Raw genomic sequence first — 23,717 nt, forward strand, 5'->3', positions numbered from 1 at the left:
AGCTTTAGGATTAGTTCCTAACGATTTAGTTAAAGAGTCACTTGACAATTAATGACAGCAGACAGCACAAAACCACCCCCTGCTGTGAAAGCCCTCTGCAGTCCCAGCACATCTCCATTTACACACCCAGAAATCTGCTCCTCCTCCTCCAAACCCCAGCACTGCTGCTCTTCACCAGAGTCTTTGCACCCAGCATGCACACTGGTCTTATCACAGTTTTCTTCAGTATTACCTAACTTCTAAAATCAAGATCAGGCATTTAATAGATTCAGGGTTTTTTATTAGTTTTTTCATGTGAACATTACAATTTATAATACATCATATCTAGTTTGACTTCCAGAATGAATCTAATTTAGTACATCATGGTATTAGTAAAAACAAGCCTGACAAGTGGGCTAAACTTCCAACTAGTATCTTCATATCCTTCAGACAAGGCAAGCTAGAATGTCAATCACTTTACAGACATTTAAGTAGTGTTTTCCAAAAACCACCCAGCCCCAAATTAAACTAGGAAGCGAATACAATTTAAAGCAGGAAAGATTTGGTCATTTCCCTCCCCTCAGCAGAATTTAATCAACAGCTATAGTTTTGCCTCATTACAGTTCTGGAATCTCAATTAAAAATTCTGGAGTCCGTTGGGATGGAATCGCACGTGTCAGTCGTTGTATTCAGGGGCACCTCCTTAGCGGTAGCCGGGCCCGGGCTGGGTGTAGCCCTGCGGCCCGAAAGGGGGACGGCTGCGGGCGTAGGGGTTGGGCCCGCTGGGCGGGGGGGTCATGGTACTGCCAGGCGGGGGGGTGAAGCCGGGCCGCGGCTGGAAGGTGCCCGGGGCCGCCTGGGAACCGCTGTAGGCGGCGGGCTGGGAGGCCTGCGTGGTGTAGGGCTGCGGGGGGAAGCTGCCCGCCGGGTACTGCGGCGGCTGCTGCGCCGGCAGCTGCTGCGCCTGCCCCGGGAAGGCGGCGGCCGGGGCCGGGGCAGCCGCCTGGCTGTAGGCCGGGAACTGCTGGGCTTGCTGCGACGGGGGCTGCTGCTGGCTGTAGCCTGCTGGAAAGGCAGAGAGCAAGGTGGGGTGAGAGACACTAAGGAACCGTGTGTGCCTGCAGAAAAACCTTTTGCTCCTAGTGCTCACAGTGACAAACGCAAAACGATGCAGGAAGCACAGAAAAGGCAAACCAAGCGTGAAATGCGAGTTTTCCTGCCTTTCACATAAGCGCACGGCCGGGGTTTTGGTGCACACCGTGGCAGCACAGCACACTGACAACAGCTACTATAAAACAGTTTTCCTGTGACTGACAAGAAATGAAGAAAAAAAAAAAGGCAAGTAGTCTTTTCCTTAAAGCACACAAAAAAAAATATAAAGTCTTCATTGGCAAATGAGGCAAAATTAAATCCTTTTCCCAAATAAAACCTCCAAATTAAACTGATTTGACAATACTCTCAGGGTTTTGTATTAAAAAAAATCATAGGTGAAATCATAGGTGTTTTCAGTTCTTTAGCATTAAATGTGAAAAGGTTAAGTAGAACAGAACACTTTAGCACAAAACTTCCATTTACACATGTCCCAAATTTGATTTTTCTGTATAACACTAGCTTCCAAAAGGAAATTCTCTTCTCAGAAATTTTAAAATGGAACAAAGTCCTTTCATGACGAAATAGCTACTTCTATCCATCATGAAACACACCTGCAGCTACTTGCAATGAAACCTCTCCAGTGACTGGAATCCTGTCAGCATTAAACACCAGACACACAAATTATTAAAACTGCACAGCCCTAAATGGAAAGAGTAAGGGTAAGAATGCACTGCAGTAAACTCACCTTGAAACTGGGATCAAAATTTACTCATGAGACAAACCTCTGAAGGGTCCATTTATACACCCATAAATAGCCACTGTTGCCTAGCAGATCTACAAGAATGGGAAGGTATCCTGCTCTTGGGGAGACATGGGTTTGAAAGGAGACAATACTGATGAGAACTAAAGCAAAATGAACAAAAAGATGCTATGACTCAACATCTCCAAAGGCTGCTGTCAATAGGTCCTCAAAGCAAACTCTGTTTCTTAACATTAATTGTGAACTAAGTTATGACAAACAGAGGTGCCCCAGTAAGTTTCTGGTGGCATTTCATTCATACTTGACAATGATGCTTGAAAGCAAAACTCACATTGCACTACAGCTTTCACAGGAAGATCAGTAATATAATGGATTAGATGATGGTAGGATATGTCTAGAAAGCAGATTGGAATTCCTTTGTTTCCCCACTCAGTTTTTAAGTCTGGAGTGTCAGATAGACTCTTCTACTTCCAACAGGCTTGCTACTTCTGAAATTATACCTCAGTACATCTGCCTCTGTATTCTAATTAGAAACGGGGGGGGGGCGAGAAGTCTGCAGAGAACAAGATACGATTTAGACACTCAAACCAACGAGCTCTCACACAGTGCACAGGAACAAGGTCTGAGGCACAAACCTTTAGTCCAAGTATTCTAGGGTTCTTATCCAAGCTAAGCATGGAATTTCTTCATGAGCTCTGCAAATCTTCTCATCTATATAAAAAGTGATGCACTCCGAACTGTGCACCAAGAAAAGGTCACACTGTCTCTGAGTCACTTAATGGGAGTCTTTCGTTTAGTTTAGGAAGGATTTTTTAAAACAAGGAATGATAAATGCTTTGTATAATTTTCTAAAATTATTAAGCAAAATGCAATTTGTTACAGAATCTACTCTTACAGGTTCGTCCCTAAACCTCATCTGGATTATCATTCCTAGCATATGCTATGCATTCCTAGGTGCCAGCTGCTCCCAAAGGATCTGCAAGTTCTGAGGTTGTTTATTTTGGGCATACACCAAAGCCAGCTTTTTGTATTTCACTGCAGATACTGTACATAATCCTCTAGTGCACTAAAATATTCTTCTGCTGAAAGTCTATTGGCACCTTTATTTAAGGTATCAGCAAAATCAAAAACTAAAAAAGAAAAACTGTCAAGAACTAATTAACTAACTAAGAAAGAGAAACTATGAAAGTGTCTCTGGGATTTACAGTATGTCTATTAGCCAAGGATTTACTGAATGAGAACTACAGTGTTTACACCAGTAAATTCTGGACACGGAAATCATTCTAGATGCAAGAAATAGGGGTCATCTTTAGCCACCTTTGATATTTAAGGAAGCTAAATTGAGATATTTAGTCACTTACTTGCTAGAATCTCATGACTGCAGAATATAATCGTGAAGGCTGCTCACCCTTAAGGTGATTAATTTTGCCTGCCTTTCTAACAAGGCATTCTGCTGATTAATAATGAGGTCTGCCTTTGGTCATAATCAAGTAGGACTGAACTTTGACTACATATTAACAACATAAACAGCTGCAGCGCTCTCTTCCCGGCAATTTCTGAATTGTGCCAGTTCCCATAAGGAACACAGGCATCTGGGCAGCTGAGCACCCTGACCTGCCCCACAAGGTCAGGAACTGAAGCTTGACAGGGTCCTTCAGCTGAGCTGAAGCTTGAAAGGTCCTTCAGCTGAGCTGCTGTTGCAGAGCTGCTTACCTGGGTACTGCACGCCGTACTGCTGCTGGGGCTGAGCCTGCGGCTGCTGAGCAGGGTAACCAGGCTGCTGGTACTGCTGATACATCTGACCTAGGGATTAAAAATGCATTTCGTTGAAGCCCAGTACCCTGGTGCATTACAGTGAATGATACCCTGACAGTTCAACATCACAGACACAAACCCAGTGACATCAAAGTACAGATTTTAGTTTCTGAAACATGCTGCTCTGACTAAATGAAGTTTATCTAAAGAGTTATGTGAGGCTTACTATTGCACATTTTCAGAGCCTGCCAGAATCTATGCTCCTTAGTTAGCACTACTCTGGTGGGTAACAGACCAGGAATCTTTAAACATCTTCATAACTGCTCTAGAACTTACACTGTAAATTAAAGTACTTCAAATGTTAAACATGTCCTCAGATTGTCCATTTAGATTAGCTTTTTAAGACCATTTCTGCAACCAAGTACTGTAAACAAGTGGTACATTATTTATGCTGACCACATTTTCCAGATAAGACATCCACCTCTTAGCATTGCCAAGTTTTCTTAAGAGACACAGCGGTATACACCCGAAGCAAAAATAAAACCATATATCCTTAAATTTGGTAGTCCAAGTCAATGCTTATTTTTCCTACATTCCCTGTTTTCAACTTCTTGGCAAGAAGAGGCAGAATATTTGTTTACACAACCTATGGGTCCTATTGAGGCTTTATGCTTCTGTTGTTTTTCAATCTAGAAAGCCACAGCATAAGAAAAAAATCAATTATCTGCCAAAACTAAAGCTTAGCTGAACTGAAGCAGACATGGAAACTTTACTATTATGAAGTGTTACTGTACTATTATTCATTCTGCAAAGATCAGCAGACTGTATAAATAGACTATAAAACTCTATGTTCAGAGCTGCACAGAGACCAAAGCAACTCGACTGTGCTCCAAGTTCCCCCAGACAGATCCCTGTCCACAATGATTTAAAGTAACTCCTTATTTCTTCTTTTGCCTGTATTATTTGCAGCTGAAAGTAACAGTATTTTATATTCACAGTAAGGTGTTTAGAATACTTTATACTGATGCAGTCACTTAAAATATGTTTTGGTGTGCAATTATTGTGGGATGATGAGAGTGCAAAACACAAGGCTTGAAGAGAATTTAAGCCTGATAGCTTGATAATTAAGAATTAGAAATTCAGAAAGTTCTCTTTCTGAAGCTCATTTGACATGGGGAAGTTCTGGGAGAATAACCAGCAGGCTGCCTATCTTGGGATAGTTCCCTAAAGGCTAACGGAGAGACCACACTGGCACCTGCTGGAAATCCCAGGTAAAGGGATAGCAAAGAAACAGCATGGAGTTTTACCACAGGTTTCTGAGAAGGTTTGCTGTCTTCTCCAGGGCTGAGATATTAGTGACAAACAGAGAGGTGTTCCAGTGCCATTTAAGAAAACATTCTTAATTTACAGCCATGAATACAGGCAGGAATACTCTGGGTCCTCAGACAGAGTCTTTTCTTTCCCTGGATTTTTATTCTGAAAACTAGATGAACTATAGCACTGATGTCTGGTTTTGTAATTAGCAGTGCTTATTGCAGTGAAGGGTCTGCCAGCATTTACCATTGTTCCTGTGCACTGAATAAGACTTTTAGTCTGATTCAGAATATAGACCATTTACATATATTCACACAACATTCTTTTCCCTAGAAGATCATCAAGTGCTTATGAGACTGAGATTTCACATGTATTTCAGCAAAGACTAAAAAAAGCATCCACATCGGTATATAATTGCTTCTTGTGTGTGCTCAGGACTGAATTTAATGATAGAAAAGCAGAGGCCACAAGACACAGCACTGTACTGGAACATCTTTGCTGGATCAATTTAATTCAAATTAGTGAATGCTGAAAACTCCTTAAGGGAGGCAGCCCTTCAGTAATATCAGCACACAGAAGTGAGGTGACTTTGATATTCACATGTAACAACCTAATACCCAACCACAATCATCACAGCATTTACTGGCAGAGAAAGCCATTAAAAAAAAAGCCCGATACACCAGAATGACACATGATTGGCATCACCAGTTTACTTATATCTTCAAAATACTGGGAAAGTGTGTGGGGGAAGCAGAGCTTGGGGAGTTTTGGGTTTTTTAGAAAGTGAACTAATAGTTTCAAACTAGTTCCAAAACTAGTTTCTAACAGAACCTGCTGTTCACCAGCAGTGTCATTTATGTGAGTCCATCCTGTATGAAAACCTAACAGTCAAAACCTATCCAAAGTTCTGGCTGGGTTATGGCTTTGTGGGGACAGTACAAGCCCCCAAATTACCACTGGACTGAGGTGATATCAACCTCAGTAAACCTCAAAGAAGGCTTCAAAGAATCACTTTGGAACACTTTGGAATAAAATTGATAATCGCACTTACATTACCCAGCTTTGGTGAGAGAATGCTGTTTACCACATACGTACCACACACAGCATAAGCAATGTATTTCTAATTTCTAATGAACAAAGACAAAAGATACTTCTGATCTCTTCCCAAAGACTGAACCACAGAGTGAAGAAAATATAATCAATACTTAAAAGATTGCAGTAGCAATAATAAAAACTACATAAAACTACAGATCAAACCCTTTATAATTAGTGCTGTTGCACTATACTTTCCTTGACCCAAGTTTAGAAAAATAACTACATCTACTCTGATACATGAGCCTAGATAACATCTTCTCCCCAAGTAAGATGAGTTTTACTGAAACAAATACTTTTCCCCTTCCCTGGTGTTAGCAGCCATACAGGATTCCAAGCTAGCACTGCTAGTGCTTTTAAGTGTTTCACTTCTTTGTTTCAGTTCCAGTTTAACGGCAACACTTAAAACTTCTTACCTTACTGCATTAAACTAAAGTAAAAAAATTAAAACTCATAAAATGCAAGTTCAGTAGCTGAGAATATGGTTGCTGAACATTAAGTTTTCTGGCTGCCAACAGAAGAACCTGCAGCCCTTTTTTGCAAAAGTAACTTTTATATATAAACACCGAACTGCTCTATCTTTAAGCCACAAAGATGTCTCTTGCTATGTTATAACACTTGACTAATAAGCAAAAAAAGGCTGAAAGCAGCAGAAGTGTTTCATAAGCTCCACTTCAACCAACAGTATTCATACCTTCATAAATATTATATATAAGTACCAGCTGTTCAAATGCTGTGCTTGATCAAAATATTACTTATTCCCTTCAGGCAAGACAATCCAAGTGACTATGGATACTGTGATCACCATCTCACACTTGTCTGAGCCATTACATCAGTAAAGCAAGCATCAGGGGGCTCTCACTTGTGCCTACACCAGCACAGAAACAATTTTATATTATTCTTCATATGGAGGAAGAAGCAACAAAGCAGGTTATTTCAAAGACAGTTTAATCCAGAAGCATGAAGGTCTGAAGGCTCAGCACACTTAGAAAATAGCACCAGAAGAAATGATGCCCAAATGTAGGAAACCTCAGAATAGGTAAATTTTGAGAAGTTAAATAACATTTTAAGGGCATATTGCAAACAAATGTGAATACCAGAGTTTAGACCTTAACTTTAAAGGAGAGCCAGCTGAGCTGTCAGGAGTTATAAGGAACTACCATGCATTTAAGATGGTTACAGGGTTTAACCTGACTAGCACAGAGCCATACACAAAAGGGAAGCAATGAAATATTAGCTCCAGTCTGTTAGGTAGAAATGGTGAGTAAACAACAGTTTTAATACATAGTAGACAAGTCCACAAACTGTTACTTGAGTGAAAGCTCAACACAACACACAGTGTATGACACAAGCACAGATGCAAGCAGAGAACAGTACCATGAAAATTCTCTCGTGTTACACCACCCGCCCTTTCAAACAGCCACTGCTCCACCTGCTGTTTTTGTATGAACCAGCACGGGCAGTGAGGACAAAAGCTGTTCTGCCTAGGGGCACACATCGATTTGCAGTTTGGTATACACTTTGGGACTGCTAATTCAAGGCAGAATCAGACACCATCCTTCACATCCTGGACAGTAGAAAAGCACTCTGCTTACCTTCCACCTGCCCTGTCTGTGGCTGTGTGCTGGGGTAGGGTGGCTGCTGTGCCTGAACCCCAGGGGGATGGGCTGCAGAAGAAGAGGAAGCAATGCTGTCCGGTGTTCCTGATCGCTCCTCTGCAGGGGCACTGGGTGGTCCTAGAGGAGCAAGAACAAAATACAGTATGTGAAATGAACACATACACAGTTGGAATTAAAAAATTCTAATACAAGATCCCTGCCTTGCAATGTTTTTAACATTTTTTCCACTTCAGATTAACACGTGTGTCATATCCAAGTTAAAACTAAGAACTAAGTGTATATTTGCACACCTACACTTTCATTTGAAAATACTTGGGGCGGGGGAGGTGGGACACGCAGGCAGAGGGGGCAGAATTTTCCACCTATCTCTCGGTCACTCAGATTTCATTCTTCTGAGGAACCTGACTCATTTGTGAGATAAAACCCTTAATGACAGCATATTTTTATTTTTTCAACAGCTTCAAGTGTTAACTGTTCACACACACACACACACACACACTGAGGAGTCGCCCATGTTTGGACACAACATGCACTTACCTACTATTTCTTATCTGAAGGAAAGGTAGAAGGTTGCATGCAACTATTCAAATGGATTAGTGTCTTACTGTGAAACACATGGACCAGGCCACAAAGTGTTTTACTGATAGTCAAGCAGCACGTGAACAGAAAACCTCCAAAGAGGTGTTAAAATCACATTCCCAGACGGGATATGGCAGGCTTTAGTCTAAAAGCAATTGTCTGCTCTGCTAATTCTGAAAATATTCCACCTGACACCCAAAGACAGCATGGAAACTGGGAATTCTGATTTTCTCTACATTAGTAAGAAGTTCTGAAACACACATGTGAACAAATATAATATACTACAATTTAATGCACAATATTTTGTTAGACACAAGGGAGCTTAAACCTGGATCGTTCCAACTGTATGAATGCTAAGAGACACTATTTTCAAATACATGCTTTAAGTTAAGCACAAGTACTAGAACTGCAATACATCTGCAATTTTAAGATAGTTACATTTACACAATATAAATATGCATCCAACAAGTCCCTAATTGTGCTTTCATGTTAACCATATTAAGGGAAAGTTAATTAAATCTGCCTACTACTTGATTCACATTTATATACATAACTGCAGGATTACAGCTTTAGAAATGGGATTTCTTACACCCTGCTTAAATGGTCCTCTGTGGAGTTCTCTGTACATTCAAAGAACGGTCAAGTAATTTCACTCTCTCAGAAGAATTATGGAGACACAATATTGAAATATCCCTGATCAAAATATTAACTGACACTGACAAAACCACTCATTCAAAAATTAACTCAAATTTTCTGCCAGTTGTGCTTCACTTGCTATTGCTTACTTGTTCAGATAGCCCACTGCAAGTTTTCAAGTACCATCTGGTTTGTGAAAGAACCATGCTGCGACAATACCCAAAATGTGCCATGGAGGAAGAGATCACACAACAGGCCTAGTCCACAGACCTGTACTTCATATTGAACTTAATCATTGTCTGTGGGTACAACTTTAGATACTGCACAGTCACAATCAGTGCAGATCTGTTCCTTTTACTCCACACTTTTGCCATGGCAGGCATACTGGAGGAACGACCTCCAGTTCCTACTGGTTTCCTCATCTGTATCATTACTTCACACAACATATAAAACTCACTTGCTCTGGAGATGAGAGTACACAGCAAATCCTGTTAGCTAACAGCGGTTTCACTCTCGTGTTTCAATTAACCATTAAACCTTGCCAGGCCCGCACAGGTTCTGTGCAAAATCACTTCCCTAAGTTCTGCATCACACTCCTTATCACATTCTACACTGCTTTTCTAGCTTCAGTTATCCTGTCTCAAGTTGACAGCATTCAGTTTAGTATAATCAGTTTTCATATGCTTAGCATTCTATTACTAGGGCCAGCAGTCCTTCAGCTCTTCAAAAATAAATATAATTCAGACAAGTACGTTATTACTTTCTGTTAACAGTGAAAAAGTTGATTCTATTTACTTCTAAAATGAAACAGAGAAAAGGTGGGATCATACAACACATTCTGAATTACCCAAACAGCAGAAGCACAAGCCAAGAACACAAACTGCAAAACCAAACCTTAAAGCAGAGCAGTGAGTTCTACTATCACTGGCAGATACCAATTAAGTTAGTCCACACAATAGCTTTAAGTAATTCAAATTTTAAAAAATGAAGCCATTTTGTACTCCAAGCTAAAACACAATGCTAAAATCAACAGCAGCATTTCAATATTTTGTATACAAAAGTTAGCACACAGATACAACACCTTAACATACCAAGTTTTAGAATTCTGAAAAGACATAGTGAACACAGAACACAGCTTAATACATCCAACATAAAAATGCTTTGTCACAAATCAAAACTGGAGCAATGGATTATGAAAAGGTTTAGCTTTCCTTCTCACCAGCCACATCCTTACCTGACACCTGATCATCTGTCAAGCCAAAGGCTGACATGACATTCTTGCTGATTTCATCCTGGTTCTTTAGCGGATCGAATGCAGACATGCTCGCTGCTATAACTTGAGTGGATGGCTTAACGTTAGCGTCAGCAGCAGCAGGCTTTTCGTCCCTACCATCTACAGCATCTACAAAGCAAAATGCCCAGTTACCAGCTCTCCAGAACTGAAACACCAGCGCACACACACACATTGCACTACAGCAACCGCAACATCGCACAGCTGGGGGCTTTATAATTGTAACTGTTCAAATGTGCATGTTAGGATAACAGTGAAGAATCACTGATGTATTTGAAACTGGGATGGATCACAAAGCTTAGGTTTCTTTCACAGTTACTTAAAGATACACTAACACTGTGGACTATCAGTAAAATATATCATGTGTTATAAAAGTCAAAGGCACAAAGCTCCTGCTTCAGACAAATGAATTGCCCACAAAGAATTCAAAATTAGGAAAACATACAGGATAGTTCCAATTTATTACGGTGTTTTATCATCTGCAGTTTCTGGTTTGTACTCTACCTTTCTCCACTAATTTTTCCTACGCTGACAGGTGAAGTTGAGATCTGTGCAACTATAAACGTAGCTGAATTGATCAGAAATGCCTTACCTAATACAGCCACATTTTCTGTTAAAAGCAAACAACTACAGATAGATACAGACTGGCTAGTTTTGTTTACACTCTTAGATCATCACTCTAACCTCCTTCCAAATAGTTTGTAACCAGAATCCATGGTATTCTACTGAAATTACTAATTGCATATATTGTAGGAACATGGCTTGGATTTTTTTAAACAACAAAAGCAGTAAAATTTCAAAGTGCAAATACAAAAGCAACATTTCCTAAAAGGCAGGCTGATGTTCTCGGTTCACCTCTTTACTCAGAGCACTCTACTTAATGACTTTGTCTAATTATTTTCTGTGTCCAGCTTACCTAAACTCTGTAGTTAAGCACACAGAGATACAGTATTTGCAGTACAACTGCCCTAAGCTAGATCAATACCTTGAAACTGTGATAACAAGACTTTCTTTCCCATTTTGCCCTCCCCCAAAAATCCTGTCCCACCCCTACCTGCACCCTCATGCTGCTTACCCTGAGACAGCTCTGATGCTGGTCTGAGCGCAAAATGTGTGGATTCAATTTCCTAACCTGGCAAAAAAAGTGGATATAATTTTTGCTGAATTCACTTCTTACTGTTTTAGTGAATCAAACTTGCTTAGCAACACAAGATAAGCACCAGAGCTAGCCCAAAGTAAGCAGAGGGACTACTCAACTGCAAGCAAGAACTCTTCGCCAACAACAAACTATTAATTTGGCTAAAAGCCCTCTCAAGACATTGCTGGAGTTCACAGGTGTTAGTTACAGTGTTTTACTCCAGACACATCAAACAAAAATTCTGTCTCTGAAATAACTAAAGCATTAAAAATTAAGTTCTGGGCCATCAAGCAACAATTAAGAATGATCCTTGTTTTACTTTGTTAAACAGCACACCACTCTGCAAATCAAAGCAAACAACTCTTTGCCAGGCTGCCTACCACTCTCAGGCAGATTAGTGGAAAGCCCTGGTTCCGCTGGTGGTTCTAAACAGTCCAGTAAACGATTGACTTTATTGCGAAGTTCTATCAACTCTCGGCGCAGGTACTTCACCTGGTTAGATTCTAGGGGTCTTGGTTGTCCATTCACTGCAAAACAGCAAATAGATAAACTTAAGACTGTAGTAACATCCAGTTTGAGATGACCAAAAAAATTCCAACTTTTACTTGCTTGTAGCATCATCATCCTTTGTCGAGTTTAAAGTGACAAAGTTTAGTCCACACAGACTGAACTCATTCTAGAGCTTACTGTTCCTTTAATATAATCTCAGTTCAGCAAAAGCTACAGTACCAAAGCAAAGTCCACAGTAAGTGTCTGCATTGTTTACTCATTTCCCTGAATATACTCTGAATGATGCAGTGGTTCTGGAAAGCTGTCCCTTTAGAAGTAACACAGTCCACACAACACTGCAATTCATTAATAAGGTCAGTATCTAAGTTAAAGGCTTGGAATTACATGCTAAATTACCTATGGTAGTTTGAAAATAAAGAACTTTTACACAAAGGCTAAAGGATAAATGTTAACATCTATTCAACTCCAAGCAACTAACACTAGTTTGGAGCAGTGTACTACTGCAAGATAAGTGTCAGCTTCAAATTCTCATGCACCTGTGAAGAAAACCCCACAAATGCTAGAGTGGAAGAGAACATGGAAAAGAGCACTAAGGAAGAAAGAACCACTGATCACATGTATATGCACACATGTCAAATACTTTAATGCTTTTTACACTTCGAGCAAGTGTAAAAAGCAGTAATTTCCGCTTCCATTAAGTTTGAAAGTGCCATGAAAAACATCAAGAGAAAATAGGTATTATGTATTAACTCAGCAGTACCAACTTATTGGTTTCATTTCCTTCACCTTCTGACAAATAGAAGTATTTTGTACCTCTCAGTGAAGTCCACTGCCTGAATTTTAATAAATATTATGTAAAATAAATAGAAAAATACAGTCTACTATACTTACCAAACAATGTCAGCTTAAGTATCCTACTGCATTGAATTGCAAAGGAGAGATCTGAGCTATCAAAAATTGTTATAAGATCTCCATCTAAAAAGAACAAGAAAAAGTTACATTAAAATCACAGCCTATGACTACTGAGCTTCACATCAGGACATGTTCCTTCATTACTCAAAAATAACCTTCGTATTTGACTGTGAAGTCACTAGAAAAAATGATTATTATTTTAGTGCAAGAACCAGTGTGCAGAGAAATTGTGCACAGAAGGTAAGACAGAAGCATGAATGGCTCCAAAAGGGAGTTTTCTGACATTAGCCCTTTGATGTTCCATATAGTTCATCATTCTTTTATGTTTACATACAGGATGAAATATTAGAGCTAAGAATTCATGAAGTCCAACACTAGGAAGAAGTTAAAAGTGAAATGCCTATGCCAAAGTGGCTCCAGAACCATGCTGTTCATGAACAGACAAGAGTCAGATAAACGGCACAAGACAAACCCAATTCAGTTTTTAAAAACCCATATAAAATTTCAAATGTCTAGAACACTTCCTCAGGTTACATTCAGAACATGAGTTGTAAGACTATTACCTTTCCCTTGCTGACAAACAAAGTTCATGTGTAGAAGTGAATAGTAAAGATCTCTCTCAACTTTAACACACAAATAAGTATGAAGGCATGAAGACGTCAAAATAGTTAGAAGAAAACTTCTCTCAAACAGGAATTTTACACAAAGTCACAAATCTTAGTCATGGATTTCTTCCATGTCACATGATCCTAATGAATTTGCACATTGCCATCTGTCACAGGAACTACATTAGAACTGGATGGGATCATTTATTCTTAAGATACAAAGGGCTATGCACAAAGCACTGATCACCTTTAATCGCATTAATCCTCAAAAGAGATACCAAGTTCCCATTAAGTCTGGTCTCTCACAATTTTAAGTTGAGTCAAAGAAAGCTGCGTTAACATCTTTGCTTACTCAACAAAATCACAACTAAAACAAAACTATTGTCTTTGACAGGACAGATTTTCAGGTGTTTAACATGTTCAACAGGTTATTCATAGCTTAAATGAACCCAAGCTAAGCAGTGCAAAGGAAAGAGTGGGAGCAATTTATCAGGAAAACGTGTACTGGCACAAGGGATTGCAGGAATGCTTCCTGCCTGAGCAGTTTGATAACTGAAAACTGAGGTTAAACACCATCTAGTGAAGTTTCATCTTGAAAAGTAACAGTGTTTAGATAAATGCTACACAGCTTGGAACAAGGCCAACTCCAGGCTGCCCCGGCTCCTTCACAAAACACTGTAGCAAGGGGCCTCTGTGGACAGACACAGGAACATGTTTTCTGTTACAGATTACTGCCTAAAAATTCTGTGTATATAAATTCCTTACACATTGGTGACAAGGGCAAACTGCATTTTTACGGTAAAAATTTTCAAATAAATTAATGTCTCAATATGAAGAGTAATAAAACACATGATATCAAGTCAAAAACAGCTCAGAATTTCAAAAACTACACATTCTAATTTTATCATCCCTGACTACAAGTAACACCTCTGCAAAGGAAAGTTTCCTAAATTAAGTACTATTAATGACATCTCACAGAGCCTGTCTGTCTTGAAAGAAGGTGCTTTCTAACAAAATTAAGTTACAAACACTAATAAAATGATGGCATATAAAATAATTTTCAAGTTTTCCTGAAAGAAATACTGTTGCCTCCCAAGATTTTTTTTATGTTCCTGTTTTCACTTTCACAATCTCAAAAGACATCTGTTGATAGCAGTATTAGTCATGGATTCTCTGAGTAGAGATTGGAAAGTCTCCACAAACAAGGGCTCCAAACCCCACCAGGCAGCCTGTTCTAGTGACACACTGCCTCCTTGCCAAAACTCATGCTCAGCCTCTCAAACTGAAATTTCTGGCTGCTGCCATCTGGTGCTACTGCAAATTGCTCACCTTCAATGATCTTTGCAACTCCTTTTCCACTGGCTCTGCCCTCAGCAGCACAGTGAATAAGCTCAGCTCCCTCCAATGCTCCCTGAAGGCCACCTGCACAAAGTCCCTCCCTGTCCTTACCACACCCTGCTGGACCCCTCTGCAGCCTTTCCAAGTTCTTTTTGTCCTGGAGTGCACACATTAAAAGGGAGCACAGACATGCAGCCTCACTGGTGCCACCTTGCCAGTGCCAGGAAGAGGAGGATCAGTGCCCCTGATGATCCATAACAGGACTTGGACAATCAGACTTCATCAAAGTTAAACAGATCTTTTTTTGCTTTGGCAGTAAAGAGGGGTGTGATGAGGCGTGTGCTCCCTCCAACTCAACACTTTCTCCTGGTTTTCAGTAACCTTTCCTAAATGCTGATACCAAAATCCACCGGTGTCTTAACACAAAGCCCTTCTATTCCTTATTATCATGGTAACACTCTAATTACGTCTCTTAGCAATCCACAACATTGGCAAACCATCCTTTGATGCTCTTCTGTCATACCAGTCAACACTCAGATTCACTACCCGAACAAAGATGCATTTTCTAAACAGTCTCTCCTGCACTGTGAAATGAAAATGCACATCAATACAAATCGCTTACATGGATTAATGTCACCCAAAAGAACTAGGATCATCCCATCTTAATTCTCCCTCACCTACTTTAACCTTTAGGTTGAAGGCATTAAGAATAATGAAAAAATTTTGTATTTTAAATTGTTAGGGGACAAAAAAAAAAGGCTGAGAAGTACCAAGTACAGAATCTTGTTAGATGCATAAAGTCAGTTCTATGATTCCTATTGACAGCCATCAATTTATTATCCAAGTAGAGTATAGGCTAGGATTCATAAGGTATATGTCAAGCCATGGAATTGTCTGACAATTTAAGTATGTTAGATATAGCAAAAAACCTCTTCATCTTAAGGAATGCCAATGAAGCTTAATTCCTGTTACCATGACACAGAGAGAATTACACAATGTTAATTATTTTTGGTTGAAAAATAAAACAGACTTTCCTTTATTTTCCTTTCTAATCCTATTATTTTAGGAATTTATCTTTCTCAGGCCTTTTAGCATGTGTAACTCATGGTGTGCTTAAGATGCAATTTTACTCTTTGATTCATACAAATTCACTGCTGACAGTCCTCTTCAGTTTGTTTGGGGTTGAGGTTTTTTAGCTGACATTGGGTTTTGTGTGTTCAAGAGCTTTAAATAGGACATGAAAATTGTTTCACATCTAGCAGAGCAATTTCCTTAGCTCAGGAGTTTGAAAGCATGAATATAAAACTTGACTTCACAAAGCAGCATGCAACCTGAGGCTTCTTTTCTTTGATAATTAATAAAATCACCACATAACCTAAACATAATGTAGGAATATGAAGGGGTAGATGAAACATTCTTTGAACACTGAAAGACTGTGCACATGAATTCAGAGAAGACACAGATGGAGGTTGTGAAAGTAGTGGACATCATTAGACCAATTTAAGTTTAATCTCCTCATAACAGATCCAGACAAGCATTCCTGCAGATCTGCAGTGATAAATAACAAAACAGAAATAGCTAAAATGTATATATTCCAATGCATCTAATGACTGAAATAGATTTAAAGAAGAATCTTAGCTTAGCTGAAATGAAGTTAAGGATATAACAGCTCTCACATGACAAGCAAACTGAAGCCTTGTTAACCTTTTCCTTGATCACTTGCAACTAACTCTGATAGCAAGAACCTTTATTTGTTTACAATAGTGATGATCAGCTACCATAGTTTACAGCAGTGATGATCAGTTAGCATAACATACACTGAAATCACAGTGAATAGTAGCACATTCTGTGCAGTGGGTTAACCCTGGCTGGATGCCAGGTACCCACCAAAGCCACTCCATTATTATGGCTTGGGGTCCCCAGGGGTCCGTCTGGCCCCCAGGGCAGCAGCCACCGTAGGTGTCCCAAATAGCACTGTGCTGATGAGGCGCAGCCTGTCTGGGCCATCCGGCTAGCTCTGAGCCGCTGGCTACTTTAGCGAGCACTTGTGGAGTGATTTCAGCTCTTAGTGATTTCAGCTCTGTGCTGGCAAAGTGCCTCAGCAGACGCAAGGAATGAGAGAGGTGAAGGCTGTGTGCAGTTCTGTGGAGATGTCTTTATTGGCAGCTTCTGCAAAGTGTTCCAGTGACAGCTCTTCTGTCTGAGCTGGGCAATGGTATGGGTTTATAGGCTGTTGAGGGATCAGGATTTGACCTATCGCTGGGGTCGAGGAGAATACGACCTATAGCCTTACAGAGAGATAACAGGGGTCTGATGTGCAGAAGAGGGGTAGCTCTGGTCCACTCATCATGACTCTGCATTTCTTATCTTAGGCTAGTGACCGCCATGGAGGCCTTGCAGGGCCTCTGACTGCTACAACTCCACCACTCCCCTCCACAAGTGGCCAGGGCAGAGAACATAGAGTGAAAGAACAAGACATGAGATAAGAACAGGGAGAGATCACAAATCAATTACCCTCATGAGCAAAACAGGTTCAACTTAGGAAAATTAACTGAATGTATTACCAATCAAAATCGGAGCAGGATAATTGACCTTTCAACCCCTTCTTCCTTTGCAGCTCTATCTCCTCCTCTCCCAGTAGTGCAGGGGCACAGAGAATGAAGGTTATGGTTTCTACCACTGCTCAGGCAGAGGAGCTCTTCCCCTGCTCCAGCCTGGGGTCCCTCCCATGGGAGAATCCTCCATAAACTTCTCCAGTGTGAGCACATCCCATTGGCAACAGTTCTTCCGGAACTACTCCAACATGGATCACTTTTCCATTGAATGCAGTCCTTCAAGAACAGCCTGCTCCAGCATGGGTCCCCCATAGGGTCACAAGTCCTACCAGGAAAACCTGCTTGAGCATGAGCTCCTCTCTCCATGGGTCCTGTCAGGAACCTGTTTCAGCACAGGCCTCCCACAGCATCACAGACTCTTCTCAGGCATCCAGCTGCTATGGTGTAAGGCTCCTCCACAGGCTGCACTTCCATGGACCTCCATGAGCTGTGGGGGCACATTCTGCCTCACCATGGTCAGCACAGGAATCTCTGCTCTGCTGCCTGGAGCACCTCCTGCCCACCTTCTCCACTGACCTTGGTGTCTGCAGAGCTAGTCCTCTCGCATATTCTATATTCTTGCTCCTCTCTTCTCTGGCCAAACCTACATCTGTGCCATAACTTTTTTTTTTTTTTTTTTCCCTTTTTAAATACGTTACCACAGAGGCATTACCACTACGTTTGATTTAGCCTTGGCCAGTGGCATGTCTGTCCTGGAGCTGCCTGGCTTTGGCCTCCCCTGTAGCCCTCCCCACTACCAAAACCTGGCCATGCAAACCAAATACAGTTCTGAGACAAAGAAAACTAAAAGTGAAAGCAGGAAGTCTCTAGACTGTGAAAGACAACCAAAGAATGAAACTAATTACTCTCTTCATCATACATCATTATCTTATCTTGAATAAAACAGAGTAGTATACACCAAAAACCCCAGATGACCATACTTAAAGCACATGTAAGAATGCAAAAAACCCAAAATACCTCAATTTAATCTAATGAAAAAGCATCCAGTCTCCTTTCACCTTTCTCATTTCAGAAAGCAAAAAATGTGGTAAGAGGGAAAACAAAACCACCACAAATCCACTGACTTCCCTCTCACTAGAGATCAAGACCCAAAATATTGGTCAAGACCCAAGGCCTACGCTACTTACAGTTTTGATAAGCAGCATCTCAAAAACTTCATGAACCTCAAAAACATGTCTCAGGGTTCTTCAAAGTGAAATTATATTGCTTAGATATATGAACAAAAGTTAGGCAGCACAGGCACATTTTAAGCATCACAGGCAGCACTAAAGTGTCCTAGGAATATTAAGAGAAATGAATCTGAATGCTTCAGTAATATGGCACTTTTTACTGTGCAACAGCATAATCATCAGCCTTTAAGAGACTTTGGATTTATCACTTCATTCCAAGTTTCATTTTATGAACACCATCCCTCTGTCCCAAATTAAGCAACTTATCCATGCCTCATTGACATTCAAAGAGGAAAAGCCCTCCAATCACAACTTTCTGTCTCTATGCATCTCAAATAGGGCTCTCCACATTCTGTGGAAGTCCTCAAGGTTATGTTTGTTTTAACACTAATGATCAGTATTTTCTTTGGAACAACCAATGTGCAACAGATTCAAATGGTCCCAGAGAGGAAAGATAACTTTTAATGCATATTTCAAGTTAAAATTATTTTCCTAATCTTTACTGATGGAGAAAAATAATCAAGAATTACTACCACATAGATCAAGCTTTCTGTCTTGTAATAACTTGTGTTAAGATCATACATGTTTATTCTCTTTACACCTTCAAAACCACTGAAAACTCAAAAAAAAATTACATGAATGAACAGAAGAGAAACCTGCAATCAACTTCTTGCAACAGCAAAAAGTACACTTTCAGAGAGAAAAAACTGAGGAAATATTTCAGGAAAAAAATGGAGGAAATGCTGTTAAGAGAACATAACAGGAGATAATGAAATACAACTTCTATTGTCTGATCAAAAAAGTGATCACAAGAAATCACTTGCATTTGCCTGTGACATTGGACAATTCTAAAAGGTGAATGTTAAAGTTTCTATCCACAGATAAACCGTATCAGAGCAACAGTAGTAAATTAAACCTCAACAGCAGTAATTAAACCTTACCTTCATCTTTATATTTTATTGTGACTTCATCATTGCTCAGAAGTTTTCCTCTAAAAACTCTTTGCATCATTAGCACCAATTCATCATAAGTGATATCTTCATTATGAATAGGGATTCTCCTAATATCTTCCCCAAGCTGAGCTTTGATGATCAGCTTCCCACTTAAGTCCAGCTGCCCATTCATGGTGGATTCCTTATCACCTGCAGACTTGTTAGCAGCAAAACATTAAGAACATTTCAGAAAACTGAACTGTTAGTTATTATAATATCTATTTTATCATCATCTATCTGATGACAGTTCTGAAGCTTTACATTATCACCTAACTGGATTACTTTTACATGCCCCCCTATTTTGAAAAAGAACAAATGGCTTTTTTTTTCATTTAAGAAAAGACTGCCAGAACAAATACCTCAAAGATTTCAGGTTCTACGGTGGCTTTACTAAGGGGATCAAGCTGAATCATGTAGTATTTCCTGAACAAATAAGTGCATGGCTAAACATTGGTTTTATCATGTGGATGATCAGAACTCACTAAGTGATCCTCTCCAGAAAAGAAGAAACACAATTTTTAAATTTTTGGTAACTTTGATTGGGATATTTTAACCAAAATTTTAGACTTTTAAAAGCAGTTCAGTACACCACACGTTAGCTACTCATTGGGCTCAACACATGGTCCGAACAGTCTGTTACTCTCAATGTTTTAAGAGGCGAGCAATTGCTCCAACTGAGTAGGAAGTGCAACAAAGTCATCTTGTGTCCTAGCAGCAGACAGCATATACTTCTGTTATATCTTTAACATTTTATGTAAGAAAATTTTAAAATTACCACTTTGTATTAATCATCTCTCCTTCAAAAACACAAAGGCTTTACATTTAAAAATCTGAAACTACAGCGAAGTTACTCAAAAGAGGAATGAGAGGATGAGAGGAGGAAAAAAAACCACAAAAAGAGAGCCAGGTAGTTAGTCAAATGTCCCCTCCTCTTTTCACTACTCTGGACAGGGCCAAAACAATAGATCTGGAAAGAGGAGCAACTAAAGAAGCAGTTATCTTAACATCTGAAATACAACTACACGAGATCTTAAAATGTAGGCAGTCCATATCAAAATCAAGATTTCTGAAGCCCCATGCAGGCAAGTATGCTGTTCATTCTGTTGCACAAGAACTCTCAGAGATATGCAGATATTTTTCCTTTACCTTTAAGGATGTTATAACACAGTGCCTTATGAGAAAAATGGATTTTGCTATAGTCAGTCTATTTTTAAAGTACTGCATTGAAAATTCTCTCCAACCAGAAACAAGATACTCAGCTAAAGCCTTTAATACATTCCTTGATGCACCTGTATATATTTAACTCTACTGTTTCAGTGACAATATTTTGTATTAAAAAGATGGGGTTTAATGCTATCTTTATACTGCAATTAAATTTCTGGGGGTGTTGGTAATTAACTTAATACAAAGCAAAGATTTCAGGCAAAGCCCTTTGTTTAGCCCAAAAATATACAAGCAATTATTGAACAAAACTCACTCTCCTCATCACATGTAAGACGAGGTAGGTGGATACAGCCTAATTGCAGGGAAAAGGGACCAGCAATTAACACAGCCACGTTGCTGCTGAGGCACTGTGATGAAACAGTGAGGTTTATAGGATTGTTAATGCTCACTAATGCGTTAGTCGGGTTTTGCAACATAGGAGTCTTGACTGTAGGCACATCAACCCAGCCTAATTAACTTTAAATTAGATTTAAAAGCATAGGGTTTTTGCACAAGTTGGTTGGTAGTTGGGATTTTTTTAAATTTAAGTATTAAAAAATAAAACAGTATTGACCCACAGGTTTCCTTTCATCTCCTTTCCAAAAATACACGTTTCTCATTACCTTGTCTGTCTTAGTGATGCTGGATTATTGGACAGTTTTCCCACCTCACTTCAGGACAGAGTTAAGGTAAGCCGCCATGCACTGTCAGTGCCAGAGAACAGTAAGCTGCATCAGAAAATAAACATATTTACAGTCACACTTCCCTAGAATGACACAATTCACATCAATCTTTCACTTTAGAACATCTTAGTGAATATACTCTATTTAAAAAAGCCCTTGTTTTATCCACAATGTAACAATCATTTTTAAATTTTCTAATGGCATGTAGAAATTCCTAATAGCAATGTATTCCTTTCCAGGACTAAGATCAAGAGATGATTCGGCATACAGAACACTCCAATAGGGAACACACCTGGCTCCTCCCTCTGACCCCATGGGTGAACCCTTCTAGCAACTCCTCTCTTTCACGTGCACACAGCCAATTTCAAAAATCCATAATCTGATTTTTAGATGTTTCACTGCTAACCAGAGAAAAAAAGTAGGTTCCCCTTCATTCACATAAAGCTGGGCTTCCCAGCTCTCCTCTTTCAACTCAACTGGAAGTAAACTGGAACATAGAGGATGAAGGCAGAGAACAAGCAAACCCCAGAGAAGACACAAAGCCACTCTCTGGTTCTCCAAGGCTGGCAGCTGCTTCCTTCATCCTGGGTATGAAGTGCTCCCCTTTAAAAGGGTTGTGCCTGCTCCTGACAGTGAGAGAGTGCTGTGACACACTAAGCAGGGGAACAGGAAGAGACTACTTTTCTGCTGCCTCACTGACATCTTATGAAAGGAGTAAGGCATGAAGATAGCACCCCTTTCACCCCAGAGCTGCTACAGATCCAGGTTAAGTTTACTGCACTGGACAAATACAGATAATGCATCAAAGACTGGTTGAACCAAAGAGTTCATTTAGCTACCCCCTCACATTGTTTAAGTGTTAGATCTGGGCACTGGTTTTGCTTCTTCAGCATTACAACATATGCTACTCAGAAACTGTTAACAGTAAGAATTGAACCTCATCTCTAAGGCCTAAACATACACACGCACATTTTAGTGGACACAGCTGAACTCCTGTGGCCTTTCAACAGATTGAATGTATCGTTCATTTCTTGGTGCAAAGAAAGGAGCTACTGTAATGCCTTATTTACCAGCATTACCCACAGACACCTGCTATCCATCACAGACTACAAAAAGGTAGCAGGAGAATAAATGCACTTTTTCTTGGTCTAGCTGTTCTCCATTCTGCTTGAAGGTGTCCAGATTTAAAGACACAGCTGCTTGCAACTGTTACAGAAAACTACATGAAATACTCAAATTGCTGAATTACACAGCACTGAAGCTTTTTCCCTCACTGTGACACAGCTGAATGGATGACTCCATTGAGACAGCTCTATGGAGAACACATCCAGAATGCACACTAATGAGCTTTTTAACAAAATCACTGTCTACTTTCCTGGGGTGGGGAGGAACCAACCAACCAAAAAACGTTTATGTCTCCATCTTTCAGACTACAGACTGCTTCCCATAAGAATCACACTGACATCTTTCTAACCTTCCTGGTGTACCACTTGCATTTTGCAGGTACAGACTTTTCCTCCCGTCCCGGCTCACTTTCCATTCCAATCATGCACAAATCTAAGTTCTGCATGTGGACTGGGATTGCCCAATCTAGGCCAGTCACTTCAGGATCCCCTCTAAAACCAGCATCTCATGACCACGTTGTATTTCACTACCCTTTTTGCACAGCAGCAAGAAAAACAGTCTTGCCCAGGCAGGGGAAAAACAGACACTCCTGCTTCAATCTTTTCTGTCAAAACAGGGTTAAGGATCAGGGTGATGCCGACAGAAACAAGAGCAAGCAGGACTGCCTCCCAAACGCCATCCGAGAAAGAGCCATGACTTTTCCCAAGACAGGTGGGGGGGTGACGCGAGGGAGCAGAACGGAGAAGAGCTCTTTTCGGTTTTCTCCACTTCCCATACGGGCAGGCCCGGCCCAAAGGGGAACAGAAATCACAGCTAATCCCTGCCTGGCAATGAGGAGCCGGCAGCTCCTGTGGCTCCCAAAGGAAAGCGGCTGGGTGACCCAAGAAACACCGGGCCGTGCAGAGGCAGGATCCCGGGATCTCCCGCTGCCCCGGGCCCAGGAGGCCGCGGGCGCTTTCCGCCTCCCTCAGCCGCGGCCGGGGGGACGCGAGAGGTCTCCCGGCTCCTCCGCCAGGGGCCGCGTCGCCCCTGGCACCGGGGAACGATGGGGCCGGGAGGAGGTGGCGGTCGGCTCACCCCAAACCCAAAGCTGCCCCCCCCCCTTCCCGCCGCTTCCACACGCGGCTGCCCCCGGGAGCAGCCCCAGCTCTCTTACTCTGGCTTCTCCGCCGTCCCGCCGGTGCAGCCCCCCCTCCCCCGTCCAGCCCCGCGCGAGTCCGGGTACGGCCGCCGCCGCCACCGCCCGTACGTGGCAGCTCAGAGAGAAGGGGCCGGAGCGCGGCCGGGCCTGCGCGAGCAGAGCGCGTGCG

The 23,717-nt window shown here is 40.9% G+C and overlaps 1 protein-coding gene across 4 annotated transcripts; it reads right to left on the reverse strand.

Annotated features, from left to right (window-relative positions):
• Positions 1-258: 258 nt before the first annotated feature.
• Positions 259-23,695, reverse strand: TFG (trafficking from ER to golgi regulator). 4 transcript variants are annotated; one of them, XM_053934615.1, is made up of 9 exons: positions 23,564-23,693; positions 21,223-21,327; positions 19,346-19,553; positions 12,657-12,740; positions 11,636-11,782; positions 10,061-10,228; positions 7,588-7,728; positions 3,545-3,634; positions 259-1,041 (listed from the first exon to the last, which is right to left on the reverse strand). In XM_053934615.1, exons 3-9 carry the CDS (start codon positions 19,527-19,529, stop codon positions 683-685), a joined length of 1,173 nt encoding a protein of 390 aa, XP_053790590.1. In that variant the 5' UTR covers positions 19,530-19,553; positions 21,223-21,327; positions 23,564-23,693; the 3' UTR covers positions 259-682. The 4 variants fall into 4 exon arrangements, with proteins under 4 accessions (XP_053790590.1, XP_053790587.1, XP_053790592.1 ...); XM_053934612.1 differs by having other exon boundaries at positions 259-1,044; positions 23,564-23,692; XM_053934617.1 differs by lacking the exon at positions 10,061-10,228 and having other exon boundaries at positions 259-1,044; positions 23,564-23,695.
• Between the last annotated feature and the right edge of the window lie 22 nt (positions 23,696-23,717).

The sequence above is a fragment of the Vidua chalybeata genome, chromosome 2 (assembly GCF_026979565.1).
Source record: "Vidua chalybeata isolate OUT-0048 chromosome 2, bVidCha1 merged haplotype, whole genome shotgun sequence".
Classification (NCBI taxonomy): domain Eukaryota; kingdom Metazoa; phylum Chordata; class Aves; order Passeriformes; family Viduidae; genus Vidua; species Vidua chalybeata.

Excerpts from the sequence above, each read along its gene's own strand:
- TFG (XM_053934612.1), bottom strand. The coding sequence starts at position 19,529 with ATGAATGGGCAGCTGGACTTAAGTGGGAAGCTGATCATCAAAGCTCAG. Across the intron at positions 12,741-19,345 it reads AATAAAATATAAAGATGAAG|ATGGAGATCTTATAACAATT; the intron begins GTAAGGTTTAAT and ends TGTTCTTTTTAG. Across the intron at positions 7,729-10,060 it reads GACAGATGATCAGGTGTCAG|GACCACCCAGTGCCCCTGCA; the intron begins GTAAGGATGTGG and ends TTGCTCCTCTAG.